Source organism: Polistes dominula, unplaced genomic scaffold (genome assembly GCF_049000335.1).
Source record: "Polistes dominula isolate Pdom_NZ unplaced genomic scaffold, Pdom_raw_medaka contig_79, whole genome shotgun sequence".
In the NCBI taxonomy this organism is placed as follows: Eukaryota; Metazoa; Arthropoda; class Insecta; order Hymenoptera; family Vespidae; genus Polistes; species Polistes dominula.
This window is the reverse complement of record NW_028300916.1, coordinates 817,543-837,537: the sequence shown is the minus strand read 5'-3', so window position 1 is coordinate 837,537 and position 19,995 is coordinate 817,543. Positions and strand designations below refer to the sequence as shown.

At 27.2% G+C, this 19,995-nt stretch overlaps 4 protein-coding genes across 4 annotated transcripts; 2 read left to right on the top strand and 2 right to left on the bottom strand.

Annotated features, from left to right (window-relative positions):
* Positions 1-80: 80 nt before the first annotated feature.
* On the top strand, positions 81-4,753 carry LOC107074329 (uncharacterized). Its single transcript, XM_015335673.2, is given in 7 exon segments — positions 81-540; positions 1,379-1,498; positions 2,014-2,110; positions 2,289-2,439; positions 2,528-2,656; positions 2,731-2,922; positions 2,925-4,753. Coding segments are annotated over 7 exon segments (1,224 nt in total). The 5' UTR covers positions 81-85; the 3' UTR covers positions 3,005-4,753.
* A 750-nt stretch (positions 4,754-5,503) lies between these two features.
* LOC107074332 (tRNA methyltransferase 10 homolog A) lies at positions 5,504-7,842 on the bottom strand. Its single transcript, XM_015335677.2, has 6 exons — positions 7,628-7,842; positions 6,724-7,528; positions 6,243-6,552; positions 6,026-6,172; positions 5,824-5,929; positions 5,504-5,726 (listed from the first exon to the last, which is right to left on the bottom strand). The coding sequence occupies exons 2-6, from the start codon at positions 6,888-6,890 to the stop codon at positions 5,524-5,526; spliced, it is 933 nt and encodes a 310-aa protein (XP_015191163.1). The 5' UTR covers positions 6,891-7,528; positions 7,628-7,842; the 3' UTR covers positions 5,504-5,523.
* Positions 7,843-8,081: 239 nt separating this feature from the next.
* On the top strand, positions 8,082-16,401 carry Hecw (Hecw ubiquitin protein ligase). The gene is given in 10 exon segments (XM_015335683.2): positions 8,082-8,379; positions 8,881-9,418; positions 9,421-10,424; positions 10,673-10,954; positions 11,188-11,389; positions 11,497-12,032; positions 12,213-12,550; positions 12,625-12,825; positions 12,899-13,858; positions 14,003-16,401. Coding segments are annotated over 9 exon segments (4,119 nt in total). The 5' UTR covers positions 8,082-8,379; positions 8,881-8,934; the 3' UTR covers positions 14,115-16,401.
* Positions 16,402-16,873: 472 nt separating this feature from the next.
* On the bottom strand, positions 16,874-19,892 carry heix (UbiA prenyltransferase domain-containing heix). Its single transcript, XM_015335918.2, has 2 exons — positions 19,226-19,892; positions 16,874-18,883 (listed from the first exon to the last, which is right to left on the bottom strand). Exon 2 carries the CDS (start codon positions 18,868-18,870, stop codon positions 17,872-17,874), a length of 999 nt encoding a protein of 332 aa, XP_015191404.1. The 5' UTR covers positions 18,871-18,883; positions 19,226-19,892; the 3' UTR covers positions 16,874-17,871.
* Positions 19,893-19,995: the final 103 nt, after the last annotated feature.

The window sequence follows — 19,995 nt, the reverse complement described above, 5'->3', positions numbered from 1 at the left end:
TACGACCGTTCGAGGGTATAACATGCCGAAAGAAAAGAAAAATTAGGTCGATAAAAGTGATAACAAATATTATCCTAGAATTGTCATGGAACAGCTAGGAAAAATCGCGGATTATTTACGCGGGTTGAAAAGTTCGCTTTCATCATCATCATCATCAGCTGTAACAACTGCAACAACAGAAACTACAATAGCAGAAACAGCAACACCACCACTAATACCATCATCATCATCGTCAACACCAGCAATTACACCAATACCAACATCACAGCCAAAAGCAGATTCACCAACAACACCAGCAATAATTGCAACAGCAACATCGTCATCGCCGTTGTCCTGCGATGTAACAAAGATGAGCCACGAGGCCGATTCTTCAAGGAATTTGGCTGTCCTTCTAGAGAAAAAAAATGACCAAGAGTTTCGTAATAATGTTAACGATATTGAGACTCTGAATAAATTCTTTAGAATTTTGGAGAATATCATACTATGGGAAAACCCTTATAACAGTTTATATACAGTGGGTGTTTATAGTATAATCTTTTGGTGAGTGACCAATACTTTCACTCCTGTGAATACATTTTTTTTTTAGATTATTGTATATCCATTAATGTGTGTTGCACGCACGCGCTTCTCTTTTCTCTCTCTCTTTCTCTCTCTTTCTTTCTATCCATTCTCTTCTTTCACTCTCACTAACACAACAAATACACATTACTCCTTTGCTCGCTCCTGACTCACTCACCCATACACACATAAATATGATATATATATATATATATATATATATGCCTATACTTATACCTACGTATACATATACCTACCTATACATATACTTATACATCGCACGCGTGCATGCACATCGATCGTTTTGAATTGCGATCGCTTGTTACATTACTTGCTGACGTACATATGTGTGTACTTACTTTTACACGCGCATTTCTTGAGATGCAATGTTTGATTATCACCTCTATGCACTTGACAATAAGAATTAAAAAATATAATGTCGCATATGTATAACCCCTAGCGTGTACACTCCTCCATCGTTTCGACTCCATTGTTTCTCATTCTTCTACATTTATTTATATTTATTTATTACAATAAGCTGCATTAAAATTTTAGAAAATGCATGCGGTAGGTTTCTGCACCAATAATATACTTAAGGTACAGTATTCTAATACCGTGATATTTAGGGTGCATAATCACATTTATTTATATCTGTAAACCTACTAATAATTAAAATCCATCCAATTTTGTTCTTATAATTTCAACAATACATTAACTTTGTTATGCTCTAATATATTTATATATATTTTTTATAACTAATCCATTGGATTATTAAAATAAAGTTTAAATGAAAGGCAAGTGTTTACTACTAATTTTTCAGGGGGATAATTTTCCTAGACATCCGAATTTTTGCAGCGGCCAGCATCATTGCACTTTTTATGGTTCTGGGTTTTAAAAATCTGGAAACGCTGACACAAGAAGAGAACAAGGGAGAATTAGTGTATGTTATTAAGCTTCAAAAATATATATATATATGTATGTGGGTTGCGCATGTGGGAATTAATTCATTTTTTTAAATTTTATTTTGGTTCAAAGCTTTGGGATTTTTAATAACACAATTTTCGACAAACGAATAAAATTAATTAATAATTGAAAAAATTGTTATATTTCAATTTATGGAAAGGTAGAAAAAGTTATTTTAGACGTAAATTAATATTCAAATGGAATATTTGAATAAAGAACGTAATTTGTTTCAATGTTAATTTTTTCTAATCAAATTTTGTATATTACTCTTTAAACGTTTCTATTAATATAATATTGAAAAGTTTACGGAAACGTAAAATGAAATATTTCTAGATATTCAATGATTATTTTATTATCTTCATTAAAAATTTTACAAAGATTTACTTATATACTTGAACATTATGCATATTAGATGATCAAACAAATCGCATATGCATAATAAATTGTCCATTTTCAGAATCAACATAAACAAGCTTCGCAATATGTTTATAGATCACAACCCAAAGCTGAACAGATTGAAAAAATAGGAAGACAAATAAAATATTTATTCCGGAGCATACAGCAATTGCGGGAAGATCAGCCAGGGGTGGTATGTTATCTTTTAACATTTCTTATTATGATTCATGTTCTTTCACTCGGATAATAATATTCATACTTATGAAATATGTTTACTGTGTATATAAAAAGCATTAAGCAATTTATTTGACGTATTTGAAGATAAATGGAGATAAAAGCTCACACTTGTAAATTGTGTAATAAAATTATAGTTTTGTGCCACTACTTGTATCTTATCCTTGACCCTATGGATAATTGGGCGCACTGTGAGTGGAGTATTTCTCGCCTATATATTAGGTCTAAGCATTCTAACAGTACCTGCATTACTACTGAAGTTACCTGGAACAGTAATATCACATAGAGGTAAAAATAATGAAAATATAATATTACATATTTGATATTAAGCCATTCTGTCTCTTAATAATGCAAGTGCCTTATCAAATTGTTATAGAATGGGATAGCGAAGTAGAAGAATTCTTACCTGCAGTAACTGAAGATAGTCTTCAAGTATTAAAAATGGCAGGAGAATCTGGTAATCATTCTCCAACACCATTGAACAAACAATCAGATAATCAAAACGGTATGATTCTTACTTTTATATATCAGCACAAGTGATAGTAAGATATAATAATAATTTTGTTCTGTTCATTACAGAATTTTTTAACGATGATGAATTCAATTTTCTAATGCCATCTCACGATGAGAACAGCAGTGATGAAGTTGCCTCAGAATTAGAACTTAGTGGCGAAGAGACAGATATAGGTGACATTAAGTTCCAAAGCAAACATTTTGAGAAAAGTTCATCCTCGGAGGAAGAAATAGATATTAGACAAGAAATGCTGAAAAAAAATTTGATCAAAGTGATGAAAGTGATAATGAATTTGTAATTATTGGCAATGAGGAAATTGCAGATTTCAAAAATCTATGAAGATAACTGAAACGTGGGTATATTTCTTTTAAAACTGTTACATACATGCAAAATAAGATGGAAGAACATAATTATGACTCGTATAAGTATTGGCTTGCTTCTATTTTTTTTTTTATATAGAAATCGGAAAAAGTATTTTTGTTAAACATTAACACTCTCGCTATATTTGCATATATATTTTGTAAAAAATCATTACACATGAAAAGAAAAATATGAATAGAAAAATTTTAGTAAAATATAACTAAAAGAAATTATTAAAAAGAAAATCATTATTTTTATGCTATGTGTACAGATACATACAACAAAGTAACATTTAGAAACTATATTAATAAGGTGTAGATGGAGACCCTTCTGTGATCTAGACTTAACAATGAAACGTTGAATTGATACATACTCAGATACATTTTTTGATGGTACATACAAATATTTAAAGATATAAATATCATATAATAATATAAAAAATTAAAAGCAGATAGTATATATATATCACACGCTTAACGTTATTTTAATTTAATATAAGATTAATCACAATATGTTTTACAATTTGAAAGATCAATTCTAACTAGTTTTGTTCCACGCAAAAAAGTAATTACAACTAATTTGTTCATTGAAAGATATTTATTAACTCCATATTTCTTAGTAAACAAATCTTCGCAGCATATAATCTCTGATGTGTAATAATAAGAATTAAAGAAAAGAAAATTTCTTTATATAAGAATAGTAAACAAACTGATTCATGTATTTATAATTAATTAATATATTTATCACGGGTGAGCTCCATGAAGCACGTATCATTTTGTAAATTACCATATATTATTTTCTCTTATCTAGGAAAAAGTAATAACATTGTATATTTATCTAAGAGATAAATAAGTAGATTAAAATCAGTTAATAAGTTTTCAGAATGTGTTTTTGTTTTCGTTTATTAACAATAAGTAAATGAAAAAGAGCTATTGTCAAAATATATTCGAGAACATACATCAGATTACAACAAATATATATATATATATATATATATATATATATATATATTGTATCGTAAGATGGAAAAAGAGAAAAAACAAAAATACTAGTAGCATATAATTAACATTCAATCAATTGCAAACAACCGATGAAATAACATTTTTTTCAGTTAAATTTTTTGCAACAAAAAATATTTTTTTATTATTTTGCTGACTTAAAAATTATTATTAAACCGTTTGTTAACTGCTCAATTATAATCTGAGATTAATTCTACGGGTATCTTATTACGATGTTTTTATTAATATTTTTTATATACGACAGGAAATCTCATGTAAATACAATACCAAATATTTTTAATCATGGTGCATTGTGTAAATAATAATACAATGCTTATCGCGTAAGCTAGATTGAATGAAATCTTCTAGTTTTTAGAATTCAAGCAAAATATACAAAAATGAATGACAATTTGTTGAGATAAAATCAAAGACTGAATATAATAATGGGTTATATTTGTAATCGAGTAAAATTATTATTGAAATTCAGATTAAGAATTATTTTTCTTTGTAATGATTTTTTATTATTATCTTTTATTTTATTTTTTGCGGTAAAGCAGACGGTAAAGAATTTAATGATATAGTTTTATATTTACTACTCATCGGTAAATAACTAATTTTTTATTGATTTGATTGATCTAAGCGTTTTGTTTTTTTTTAAACAAAAATTATTATTCTAATCCATTTTTATTATACAAATTGTATTACAAAAATAAATCTAAACTAAAAAATATGTTTTTAATTAGCTTATTATAAATGCATCATTTGGTAAATTATGTAATTATCTTAACATTTACAACATTTTATTCCCTAGTATAGGAAATGAAGTAGATTAATTAACAAATTTTATTGTAATATTTGGAATAATAATAATTAAAACTGCAAAAGATTGAATAAAAAGTATAAGTGATCTGACAGAATCTATTTTTATACGAGAAATGTTTATGGCCTATTTAAAATGGTTTCTGTGATAAGATAACAGATCATGATTATTGTTTCCACAAAAAAAAAAAATGTGTGTACATATTGCGTTATTTTTACAATTAATTATTAATAGTCGCAATTATTAACACATTAGTAGTACAATATGTACATGATAAATTATGTATTTATTGTTTCTTTCAATGAAATATACCATCAAATTGTAGGTAATTGGTATTAAATAATAAAATTTTTACACTGATTAACTAAAAATTCCATAATTCAAAATTCAAATTTTAATTCGACAAAATCTCTTAAGTATATAATTCCCATTTAAATTTTAAGTATATAAAATGCATCATGTCTTTTGTTTTATTTCTTTTTAATAAAAAAAAAAAAAACTGTGCTTTTTATATCACATATAATTTATCTAACAGAAACGTTTAATTGTGTGGTATAATTAAATGAGTTACTTTAATTAATCATTTGATAGATGAACAATTAATTTTCACTCTCTCTTTCTCTCTCTCTCTCTCTCTCTCTTTAAATTAATAATACAATATTAGAAATTTGTATAACTTTTTAATCTTGTTTGAATACATTTTCTATATTACACATATCTTTATCACAATTTTGTTCTATTTCAATATCATCCGTTTGATTATATTCTTCAGTTGTCTTTGTAGGAGATACAATTGGTTGGGCTTGTTTACGTTCTGGTAATACTTGAAGGAATGCTTCTTGCCATGTTTTACCTTCCGTTACTCTAAGTAGTATTTCAAATACTACAAAATTAATTGTATATTTATTATGATAAAATGATAAGAAAACAAACTATGATAATATATATATATATATTTAAATTAATATAATTTCTTTTACCATGATCAACTGTTAAAACTTTTCTAGCTTTCATTAGGAGAAATTTATCCAGCGGTAAGCGACCATGTTTAATCCCACTCTCTGTTGCTAACTGATGACACAGACCCTAATAAAATAATAATAATGAAATTGATTAAAAAAAAAAAAAAAAAAAAAAAAAAACAAATGAAGAAATATTGAAAAATATTCAATTATAAATTACCTTATGACTATTATGATCGACCAAGCCACCTATAACATATATACAACTGTGATCGAGTCTATCTATCACATTTTCTGATTCACTAGTAAGATACACAATTTTATCCTTTGGATAAATACTCTTATATGAATCGCATTCAAATTTTACCTGTAATTTAGAAATTTTTAAGTGTATTTCAAATAAACGTAAGGAATAGAACAAGAAACGATATACGTACATCCCAATGTTCATATCCGTTATGCTTCTCCATTTCCTGTTTGGATTTGCCATTAAAACTTGTTAAAGAAAATTGTAAAGGTGCAATAGCTCTTCTGTTTAAAGCGTAACACCTTAATATCTGTTTAATCAATTTTGCAATATCTTTATCTATCATTAAATTATCAAATGATAAATCAATTGTAACAGTAAGCTTACAACTACTCTCTGCCATAGTACTTCTTTTTAAAGCTTTTCTAGACGGTCCAAGATTTATATTATTTGCACGAGCAAATGCACGTTTTTCTCTAGCTTTAGCTCGTTCTAGTTTTCTACAAAAATATCAAATAAAAATAGATTTAATTAACTGTGAGCAGAAAAATAAATGTATAATAATACAGGGGAAGAGAAAGAGAGAAAGAGAAAGAGAGAGTTTAACTAAATATACATTTGTGTTCTAAATTATTAAAATTATTAATTTATTTAAAAGATAGAATGAGTACCTTTTTTCACATTTTCTCTCCAACCATTTTTCGGTTTTTTTTGCCCGTTTTAATTGCCGTTTACTTAAATTTGTTTCTACATGTGAAACCTTATTATTATCAACTATGTTTTCCACATAATCCATGGCTTTTTCATCTAATCTATTATTATTTTCAATATTTTCCATATTTTGTTAGATTTATATTTAAAGTAGGAATTAATTTAAATACAATTATATTATATAAAAACAAATAACATGTTACATTTAACTTCTGTACCAAAAATTGGTCTGCATTTTCAATATGACACAAAACTCAACGTGATGAATAAAACTGACATCTCGCGGATTTCATGTCCATTCTTAACTGATCGATTGGTCGATCACGAAGATTATTCGATTAATATTATAAACAATTAAATTTATAATTGCAGATTATTCACAATATATAGTTGTATAGATAAACACAAAAATTCTTTGAAATTATTTGATACGTTTTTTATGTAAACAGAAAATAATAAATTTTATTTTAGAACATTTCTATCGCTAAAACAGTGTTCTAATTAATCGATCTACGTTTATATAAAGTTTTTCTGTTGCATTATAATAAAAACGATTCTATTAAAAAAGTAAGTTAAAATGAGAATGTATTTTAAAATTCCTTATAGAATATTTAATGAAAATTAATATTTATCAAAGAATAAATATTAATTTTCTTCAGATTTGTTAATTGCATTCAATAAAGTAGCTGTAATATCTACATTTATTCGAATTTTTTTCATATTTTCATCAACATCTTTTGCAACTCGTTGTATTTCTTGCATATTCTAAAACAAATAAAAATAACACATCCGTTAACGTCTCACGTTAACGTCAGATTAAATGATATTATAAAGTTTTTTTTTCTTAATACTTATTCTAATAACCATTTTTATCTTCTCATAAAGATCTTTTTTATCCGCACGTTTTTGCAATGATTCGTCCAATGATATCGAAGTTGCTGACGTCTCCGAAGTTAAGTTATTCATTGTTATACACGCGACAATAAAAAAAATAATACTTAATTAATTTTTAACGTAAAACTTTTTAAACTTAACTATTGAACATTATTATATCTCAATTTAAAAAAATCATAAGACTTTCCAATCAACGTATAAAATTTTTATGAGGAAAATTCACGCCATCTATTGTAAAATCAGTTTTAATTCTTAACATGTTTCAGTGAGTTCAAACTAAAAGCGCGTTTCTCGAAACGACCAATAGCATTGGATTATCGATAATAGAGGAATTTGATTGGTCGATCGAAATAAAATTCTGCTTGAACTTGTCAAAAAAACTTTTTCCATTCGATATTTGTCTCTTCGTGGATTAGAAAATTGTACGAAACGAGAAGGACAAATGATATGGCAGAACACGTGTATAGTTACATTTACTAGCTGTTCTATTTTATAGTGTTTGCATGTGTTGTGTGTGTGTTGTGTGTGAGAAATAGAGAAAGAGAAAGAATATAAAAAAATACTGAGCTCAGTCTGCTATATCTTTCTGTCAAACTACAATGTTCATCGGTGTAACGTATCCGTGTATAATTAATAAGACGAGTCGATGAAAGTAATTACAATTGTATAAAATGAATAAATGAAATGTCTTTTTGCGAATTTTTACGAAAGATGTGTCATGTGTAAGTTCTATTATTTATTATTTTAATATTAGAAAATATTTCTTATCGACTAGATGATTTCAAATTATCTTAAACTATTTCGAGAAATATTTCATAGATTACTCCTTTAAGTATTTCCATGTAACCTTTAGAACATTAACTTTTTATATTATAAATAATTTGTGAAATAATTATGTATTCTTGTAAATAAACATTCATTCATTCATTCAATTGAACAAATTATGAAATTAGAAATCACAAAGTTATACTTTTCAACTGATTTTCATTCTTATAAATATAATATTTCTGATCAAACACATATATACAATATTTTTCTTATTATTATAATAATGAATCTAAAGAATTGAAAATCATACAAATGATACTAAAATATAATTGTAATCATAGTTATGTTTGTAATGAAACACATATAATTGATACGTGCTTGTAATGTCAAGTAATTGTAATTCCAATACCTTGTCCAATAAATTTCTAATATAATATATTTGTTTTATGTTACAGGGGTCCGTGAAATGAAAATAAATTAATGAAATTAATTAAAAGTATGTTGTAAGAATGCCATCGGAAATAAAAAGTATTGACACTTTAAGTGGCCAAGATGAGGAAAGAGAAAGACCTACAGAAGAGTTGGCAACATCTATAAAAGGGAATACAAATAATACTACATTAAATGTAGATAACAACAAGGAGACTGTAACATCAAATGATAGAACTGAAATAATAGAAGAAGCGGGTAACTCTTCTGTATCATTCGATAATCAAATATTACCTGAGAATGGTTCTTCGCAACAAGGGGAGATTGAATCTCTCCAAAATAAAATAACAAATAATGTTATTTATACTACGCAAAATCCAAATAAAAAAGAAACTCTACAAACGAATGCGTCATATATATTAGCATCTAAAGGAAAATATGATGACAAGAGTGAGCTTTCCAAAGATGTTACCGTCAATGATAATGCTATGTATGAAGAACTCGCACGAACTTCAAGTCCAATGCCTGCATTGTTGTCACACAAAAATTTAATTAGGAAGAAGATCTTTTTGCAAGTTCAGACAATGAGTATGAAAAATTACAAATTGATCTTGAATCTACGTTTCCTGATAGAAATGTAATTCAAGAAAAATGTGTTAATTGGAATCCAAGGAGTGAACAACCGGAAGCTAACAATGAAAGTATATTAACTAGTTTCAATTCTAAAGCAACAAAAGATAATTGTAATGATATGAATGCAGATAAATCGTCAACATTTTCTCATGAATTACCTGATATACATTCGACGTTTGATAATGGCTCAGCAGATGTTAGCAATGCTATGAATTTAATGAAGCTATTAAAACTGCCTAACGATAGTGATAATGATTCTTTATTAGATAGTGCCAGTGGTTTTACTAAGGATAATTCATTTGTGCCAAAACGGTTGTCAAGTCCACTCCCTACTCAAACAGACTCGCTTGATTCCCAGTATAACTTAATCCCTACTATGAAGTCATTAAGCATACAAAATACTGATAATAAAGAATTGGTGGATGATGTTAATGACACTAATGTCTTATGTTTACATAGAATGAATGAGACACCACAATTACAAGATAGTTTTACGAATTTGCCGCACTGCAGCAATTTTATGATTACCAAGGATAATTTGCAATTAGATGATATTAACCATAAAGACTCATTAGAAAAAGATAAATACGATGTAAATAATTTAAATAAAGTTGATTCATTATCCACAAATACATCTAAAAGTGATATGCCAGTTGAAAATATGTTAACTGATATGCCTCATAGTAATATTATAAAGGGAAAGAAATTATTTAAAATGTCCATTTTACGAAACGTAGATGAAGCTGCAGCAATTCCGCCAACAGAATTAGAAGAAAATGCTATAGCGCTTTTAGAACCATCCATTTCAAGGCAAGGACCTTTATTAGAGGAAGCACAGAGTATAGAATTGGATCATCGTTCTTCAAACAGTAGTGATGGAAGTAATTCCGATACAGAATCTCAACAAGCTGTTTCAACTCGTAACAGATCTGCAATGGTATGCTTCAAAAATAATATCAATTCTTATGTTGAAAATACAACTATGATATTTTTCAATATTCTATTTTAAATAAATAGCATGCTATATAAGTTTGTTACTATTATGTAATTATGACATTTAATGTTAATATTTTTATTCCATTTATGAAATATATCAAACTCTAATCTGTTTTTTTCTTGTACAAAAACAAAACTTGGATTTGCTATTTACTTGAATAAATTAGAAGCATGTGTGTTCTATTGTAGAAATTAACCGAAACTAATGGTATAATAACAAAAGAAGGGGTAGAATATTATCAGCTATGGCGTAGCACTGCCGGACTTTCACCCCCTGAGTCTTTATATGAAACGCTCTATCCAAATCCTCCACCCCTTCCACCAAGAACAGTGAACAAATTCTTGCACAAAAGGAATGCATTACTACCAGAATTACCAAAAAGGCATCTTTCAAAATACCCCGCGCCTTTGCACCCTTCAGATTGTTTTGGATTTGAGATCGTAGATGTTGACGAAGCATCTAATTTGAAGGTAAAATTTCATTTTATAAACTGTTTATTATTACACATACATTCTTACACATTTGGAAGTCTAAATATTTTGTTTATATCATCTCTCTTCACTATTATTAATGTATATATTTACACAATTACTGTTTCTATTCATTATTAAATATTGTTTCTTTTGTAAGTGTATATTATACAATTTAACTCATTGTACAAATACACAGTATGTTTCTTATATTGTAAAATAATTCTTTCTAGACAAGGACAGCAGTAACCACAAGTATAGCATTGTTAAGTTCACCAAGAACTCATAGATCATTGACAAGACCAGAAATAGGAGGATTATCTAATTCATCAGAGTGTCCTCCAACACCAACCCACCGTCCAAAACCTTTACGACCATTACCAATGTGTCAAACGTCGAATATATCATTATCTTCAGAAGAACCGTTACCACCTTGTAAGAAAATTCGAATATAATATTAATCAAATATATTTAATGTATATTGTACAAATTCGAATATTAATTGTATACAATTGTTTAATTCTCCCATATTCTCATTTAAGCATGGGAAGCACGAATAGATAGTCATGGTAGAGTATTCTATATAGATCATATTAATCATACTACAACATGGCAAAGACCTACATTAGCTACTCGAAATACGGGTTGTGATCTTCGAAGACAACAACTAGATAGGCGCTATCAGAGTGTTAGACGTACTATTTCTCGGCCTGATAATATTGATCGTGAGCCTTGTAATCCCAGTACAAATGGAAATCATAGCGAAAATAATGAAAGACAAAATGACAGATCCACTGAGAGAACAGATTCTGAGACTTTTGATATTACAACAATACCACCGGTGCTATTTTTAACAAGACCTGATTTTTTCAATGTCCTTCATACTAATGTAGAAGCTATGGAATTATACAACCGTAATCCAAGTTTAAAGCATATGATTAGTAGAATTAGAAGAGATTCCGCTATATTTCCAAGATATGAACATAACAGAGATTTAGTTACTTTAATTAACTTTTTTGCTGATCCAACAAAAGAACTCCCAAGAGGGTACGAATCAAAACTCGACAGAACAGGCAAAGTACGTTAAGTGTATACATGTTATTTTTCTTATTTTTTTTTTTACATTTTCTGATATATAATTAAAGATTTATTTACGATTTACCATTACGGCAAGTACTGTTAAATTATCTTTCAAATTTCTCAAATATTATATAGATAATATTAATAATATATAAATAAAGAAATAATTGAATTTTAGAGATTTTTCATTTGTCATGCACGGAAAGCTACATCATTTATTGATCCAAGATTACCAACTGAAGCTGCACATCCAAGAACGTTACTGGATGAAGCACCTACACCACCACCCAGACCACAACAATCTGCTATTACGACAACACCAGATATACCTGTAGCTTACAATGACAAAGTTGTGGCCTTTTTAAGACAACCAAATATAATAGATATTCTAAAGGAAAGGCATTCAGCATTAGGACAAAATATAGCATTACGTGAAAAAGTTAATACCATTAGAGTAGAAGGTACCACAGCCTTACAAAGACTGGGACATGATGTACCTTTAGCATTATTGTTAAGGTACCGAGAAATAATATTTCTAATTTACACTTATTATTCATAATTTGTTATATTAATAAGAATATTATTTTCAGTTTGTTCGAGCAAGAAATTATGTCATATGTACCTGGAAATGTTGGAAGATCTCCAATTGGTAGTCCACATGCGTCACCAGGTCTAACAAGAGCTTCGGCCAGAGCACCAGCTCCATATAGAAGAGATTTTGAAGCTAAACTTAGAACATTTTATAGAAAATTAGAAAGCAAAGGATATGGACAAGGACCGGGAAAACTTAAGTAAATAATTTAATGTTATTTTAAAAAATAATATCTTAATGATGTATATTTTAATGAATTTTTGTTTATTTAGGCTGCATATTAGAAGAGAGCATTTGCTGGAAGATGCTTTTACACGTATAATGGCTGCTACTAAGAAAGATTTACAAAAGGGCAAATTAGTTGTTATTTTCGATCACGAAGAAGGTTTGGATTATGGCGGTCCATCTCGTGAATTTTTCTTTCATCTATCACGTGAACTTTTTAATCCTTATTACGGTTTATTCGAATATTCGGCGAACGATACATACACCGTTCAAGTATCTCCTATGTCAGCATTTGTTGATAACTATCACGATTGGTTTAGATTTTCAGGTAGAGTTTTAGGTTTGGCATTAGTTCATCAATATTTATTGGATGCGTTTTTTACAAGGCCGTTTTACAAAGCACTTTTGAGAATACCAGCTAGCCTAAGCGATTTAGAAAGTTTGGATCAAGAGTTCCATCAAAGTTTAATGTGGATTAAAGAAAGGGATATAAGCATAGAACCGTTGGAATTAACTTTCTCTGTAACTGAAGAACTTTTGGGTCGTGTAGCTGAACGTGAGTTAAAACCAGGTGGAAGGAATATCGCTGTTACAGAAAAAAATAAAAAAGAATATCTTGAAAGGGTTGTACGTTGGCGATTAGAACGTGGCGTCGCTGAACAAATAGAATCACTTGTTCGGGGCTTTTACGAAGTGGTAGATCCTCGATTGGTATCGGTCTTTGATGCACGCGAATTAGAATTAGTAATAGCAGGTGCTGCTGAAATTGATCTTAACGATTGGAGAATGCATACGGAATATAGAAGCGGTTATCACGATGCACATCCTGTGGTAGAATGGTTTTGGAGTAGTATAAGCCGATTCTCGAACGAACAACGACTTCGATTATTACAATTTGTAACTGGAACTTCGAGCATTCCATACGAAGGATTTGCAGCTTTACGTGGATCTACTGGACCAAGAAAATTTTGTATTGAAAAGTGGGGAAGACCAAACAGTTTACCCAGGTATTTTTGCTTTTCCTTTTTTTTATTATTTCATAATATAAATTAATCTATTATAATGTACAAAATAATAATGATCAGATCTTTTTTTTACAGTTTAATATATGTTTTAACGATAAATTTAATTTAATGTTTTTTTATTTTCAGAGCTCATACTTGCTTTAATCGTTTGGATCTTCCACCATATCCTACACCAGAAATTTTATATGAAAAATTATTATTAGCGGTGGAGGAAACCAATACCTTTGGAATCGAATAAAGCAATGTGATGTAGTTAAATTTACAAATTATAAACAATAGTCTAATATATTGAATCTTATAGCATAATGAAAATAATTGAAAACTTTTTCAAATCGCAGCTGAAAGCTTCGTTTTAACAAAACGTATTTGAATATTCCAAATTTTCTAAGAGAATTTCTTTTCTTTTTTCATATTTTTTTTTTTTTACAAAAAGATATCCAAGATATATCGATATGTACATAAATAGAATTATAATCTGGTCTCTTTGTGTAGCGAATATTATTAATAGTGCGTGGTGGAAACGTTCTCTTTGTTCGTCCATGTTTTTTTTTTTTTTTTCATACGTCTAGTTATTTCTAATATATTTTCTAATTGAGATATCTATACATTGTATAGTGTGTAATCTTGAAATGAAGTATAGCTTATCAATTAACGATAAAAATATTGCATTTCTGTTAGATATAATCAATACGATATAATAATAATAATAATAATAATAATAATAATAATAATAATAATAATATAATATAATATAATATAAAATTCGTGAGAAGCATGTATTTATTGGCAGCTGATCTTTTTTAAGATATTTAGAAAAATTGGAAAGTATTCCCACCAAGTGCTATTATCGTTTCTCGCTCTATCGTATTCTTATAATTGATAATATTTCGATAAATGAAAATATTCAAATTCCAATGGTTATAGATTTTTCCTCTTTTCATTGAATGACACAGTTGCAGTTCTTCGATGTTATAAATGCTTTCCAAAGTTTATTACGAGTTATAATAAAAGTATATAAATTTTAAACCAATTTATAAATAGTTCGCAAAAAAAAAAATGATGCCTGATAAAAATCATAAATAATATAACAAATAGCTTTTGTCATTTAAATTTTTCTAGCATTTAAGTATATTGAATTTTCTAGTCCGTATTTCATAATATTGTATCAGAAATAGCAATTTTGTGAATCCTATATTTTGCAACATTCCATATTTACCGGCTTAATTATAGTATAATTAGAACGATATAATATAATATTTAAAAGAAAACTGGATAAGAGCATGAACTAAGTTAGTATTTACATATTGATCGTGGAATAATAATTTAAAACATGATATTAGATTTAAAATATCTTTATTTAGAAAATATGTAGTATATATAATTCGGTTATAATTAAAATAGTGATCTATTTGCAAAAATTCAACACAACACGCTTAAATGTATAATATTTGATTTTGATAATCAAATAATTTATATTCAATGATACAGTTAATAATATTGTTATTTGCATCATTATATAAAATCATATAAAAATTAGAATTATGTATACAGGGTGGGGCAATAATACACTGTCCATTTTGAATATCTCTGTTATTTGTAAAAGAGATTTCTAGGTCATCTTTCAAATGATTACAATTTCGAATATCTTCTGTAATGTAATGAATTTGTTTTACTTGCTACACCCTGTATACATACATATATCTCTTACGACTTATTTGTTTGTAACTTTTCATCTTGTCTGTATCTCGTTGCATGACTAGCAAAATATTTCTAACATATTATATAGAAAAAGAGAGAAGAAAAAGGAAAGAAAGAATATTTCAATGTTTCTAATGTGTAAATTATTTATTCAATAGAAATACTATCGAGTTAAATAATGCGTATTAAAAACTATGTTAAGTATTTCATAGAATTACTTACTTGTATTGTTCAGGAAGATGTTAAATGATACAACACTTTCTTTTGTTTATAAGAAAATAATTGCATATTTAGCCAGAATTAATAAAACTTATATTAGTAGTTTTTCCAAACTAGTCATGTGTAGTAAATAAGTGAAAATTTATCACTTTACGCACACTGTATTTACATAATATATATGTAGAAAGAAAGAGAGAGAGAAAAAAAGAGAAAGAGAGAGAAAAAGATGTTAGTTATAGATATTCATAATATTTCTAATTATTGAATTTCTTCTCAAAAAAATAGTAGAAAATAAAACTGTACTTGCTCGCTATATCATGTTATTAAAATATATTATTAGTTTACACTTTCATTCTTAAACTAATATAATCGTATTGTAAAATACACAAATATGTACACTGTAAAACTTATGCCTGTGATTTGATTGATTGATTGATTAATTAATTAATTGATTAATTAATTAATTAATTGATTGATTCTAAAGCATATACAAATTTGGGAATAAATTTGATATCATGTTGAAAAATAATGAAACATTTAAATTTCTTATCGATCTATAATTTGTAGAAATGCTCTGTGTATCTTTGGGAAATATATTTGAACCCGGAGACCCTTTAAATTCATTATTGGTCCTTGGTAAATCAAAGTCTGATCATTGTACACTATCTTCTTCATCTGATTCATCCAAATCAGTTGGCAACCGTAACGTTCGCCGAATTCTTATTGTAAGTATTTCACTATCTTCTTCCCAATCAGAACTTAATTTGTTATTAATAAGAAAGGTGTGTGTGTAGATAATATTAAATATAATTAAATCTTATGAAATATTTATTTAATAATTACTATAAATACTTACTTATAAATATTAGAGACTTCGAGACTGCTATTAATGTTAATGATACAATTTGAATAAAATAAACGAGAGATATCGTATTAGATTAAAACAAATCCTTGTTAAAATTTTTTATTTCTTAATATTGAGATATAATATACGACATTATTTCTTTTTCATTAAAAAATAAAATTAATTTATTATTCTTATTTGTATTTTAAAAGATCAGATTGTTATCATGAAGCAAATAATGCAATATGTATATTTATTGTCTTTCTTTTCATTGTTACTGCATAAAGGATGTTACAGAACTTTATAATAATTTTATAATACTTTATAATATGTATTTTTTTTTTATACATATATAATATTATAAGTTTTGTAATATTTATGCCCTTGTTTTGGTTAATGTCAATGATATTTCATTTTAATAAGTGAAATAATTTACATTTACATATTATTCAAATATAAATAGATTAATTAGAGAATACAATTTAAATGATATATATACAACACATTTATACTGTTCATTTTGTAATGAAATTCATTAGTAGAAGCACATCATTTATACATATAAAGAATATCTATAACTATACTTTTAGAATAATATGATTCATACAATACTAATATACTATATACACAAATGATTTTTATCCTACAAAGTGTTATGGTAATAAATATTAGTTAATAGTTTATCTTATTTACTTTCTGCAAAATTAATCAGTTCATATATAAAAAAAAAATAATTTAATTGAACTTACATATTATTTAACGAATTTGTTATACAGATCTAGCAAAGTTTGTATTCTATATTAAATTTGATAAATTATATTTAGGATTAGTGCAATGTGGGATTAAATAATTATTTGTCCAAGTTAATTATAGGATTATAAAAACTAATTAATAACAATCAATAATATAAATATATATATATATATAACTTCCTTTATAAATAACTCTTTCCTATTAACGTTCATGACATTATAATAAGTTACATATGTATAATTTACTAAAATAATTACTGTTTTATGATATTCTCATTTTTACTTAATATGATTGATGAATTATTGTGAAATCATAAAAGGAAAAAATGAAGAAAGTGCCGACCGACAAACCATTAATAATAATAGCACATATGCTATTATTATTAATACGGTTGTTGGTTTATGTACATATTTGCTTATTTTAGTTGAAAATTTCGACCTCCATAAGAAATATTGCTATGTCATTTATATACAATAATATATTATACATAAGGAAGAGGATTTACAAGCAAGCAAGCAAGAACGTATAAAATTCCAAGAAATATGTTTAACCGAGCTGTTTGTTTAGGCACATTTTGAATCATATGAGGACTTCGAAATTGTTTTTCTATTTTGAATGCAGTTGGCAAAGTAATAACTGGCAATAGGAACCAAATGGAGTATCTTAATGCAAGTACTACTAGAGTTATGTAAGGAGTAAATAATAAAAATGCGTATAAAACGTGTGAAGCAGTGTATCCTATTAAAATAGCTAACGTTACAATTCCTGCTTTTTTGTCACTTTCTAAATCACGTGTATTATTACTATGTAGTATAGCTTCTGTATTTAATGCAAGTGGTATTGCATAATATATGGTACCTAATTCGATATAGCCTGTTTGAGCCATGAATGCAAATAAAACTGATATAGGTCCAAATATTACTATTATAAGTACATCGCCTAATGCAATATATTTTAAACCTATGCCACCTGTATAAAGAAATGATGAAGATAAGCCTCCAAAGTATACTAAAGCAAGGTGTTCCATTTTTGCAGGAGATATCGTTGTTAATAGAACGAAACCTATACATCCGATTGCATATAACAGCGCTCCCAACGAAACTAATTCATCTTTAGACAAAAGATGATCTACTAGTATTCTATCGTCACTTTTTCGACTATCCACACCTTTTATATAGTCAAAATAAGTATTTACTACATTACCAGCTCCGTGTACAGATATGACTGTACATAATGTTAAAATTAATGATATCCAACTAAAATTTGTTAAACCTATTAAACGGTATGCAAGCGCAGATCCAAGTAACGTTGGCACCAATGAAGCACTTAGAGACCATGGTCTAAGAGCCAAAAAATATGAAGATAACTTCATTAATGGTGAATTTAATGTTAACGATGTAGACGAAAGGTTGCTTATGTTGCTCAACGTAGAACCATCTTCAGATTCCTTTGCAGGAGCTTGAATACCATTGGACATCATGTTTTACATTCCACTGTAAATTGAATACAAGTATGTATTTTATTGATATTACATCAACTACTTCTTTAAAAGTATAATTATATATTTTTTTTTATAATCAAAGAAATCGTTTTTAATATATTATTAATTAATCATAGAATAATTAATTTAGTTAACAACCAAATCAATTTTATATTATCTTTTATTTGTCATTAATATATAACCTTATCATTTGCTTTTTTATGATTGATAATTTTTTAAATTATATTTTTTTAAACCGAATAATATAATGAATACTCAGCATACACACACACATATTATATATGTACCTCATTTTTTAATATTTAAAGATATATTATTATCAAAATTGAGTTACCTGTTATTCCTCTTTGATAATGTAAAGTAAGGTTAAAAAATTTTCCATGGTCTTATTACAAATCCAGTTTCTTTTCAATATATAGTGATCCTTATAATATTTTAATTGATTTAAAAAAAGAAGATAGTCAGTGAAAACCAGTTGGATTTAAATAATATTATTTTTATATATCTTAAGAGAATGCTGACGTGTTTTCAATAATTCACACGTGGCGCTCTCTAATATAATCCATTTTTTTTTTTAATTTAAATGCGCTTAACATTAAATGAACAAATTTATTTATAATTTAATTAACACGAAAATATGTTTATTTAAACTATTAAAAAAATAAGTTAATTAATTCTTTCCAATTTGAAATATTAAACATATGTGATTGTATAACTACAACTAAGTATATGTAATATATACAAAATCGAATATGTGAATATATTAATTATTAAATATTTTATTGTTTAATAAAAATAACGTTAGTTTATATGTAACATATATAAATTGAAATATGGTCTACGAACTTTTAATAATAAAATGTTATAAAAGTCAGCGTTTAGGACAAATATATAGTTCCGTTGTCATTAAGAAACCGTATGGGAGAAATTCTACATGTGGTCAGGTAACCCTTTCTATGTCTTTCGTATGCGAAATATGATGGATGGAAATTCGATCACAGGAAACTGTCATCATTAATTGCTTATTATTTATAATATGCTAATGGCAGAGAGTGTCCAGAGTAAAATAGCAAGGCGCATTCGTCACATTATATCGCCACGTGA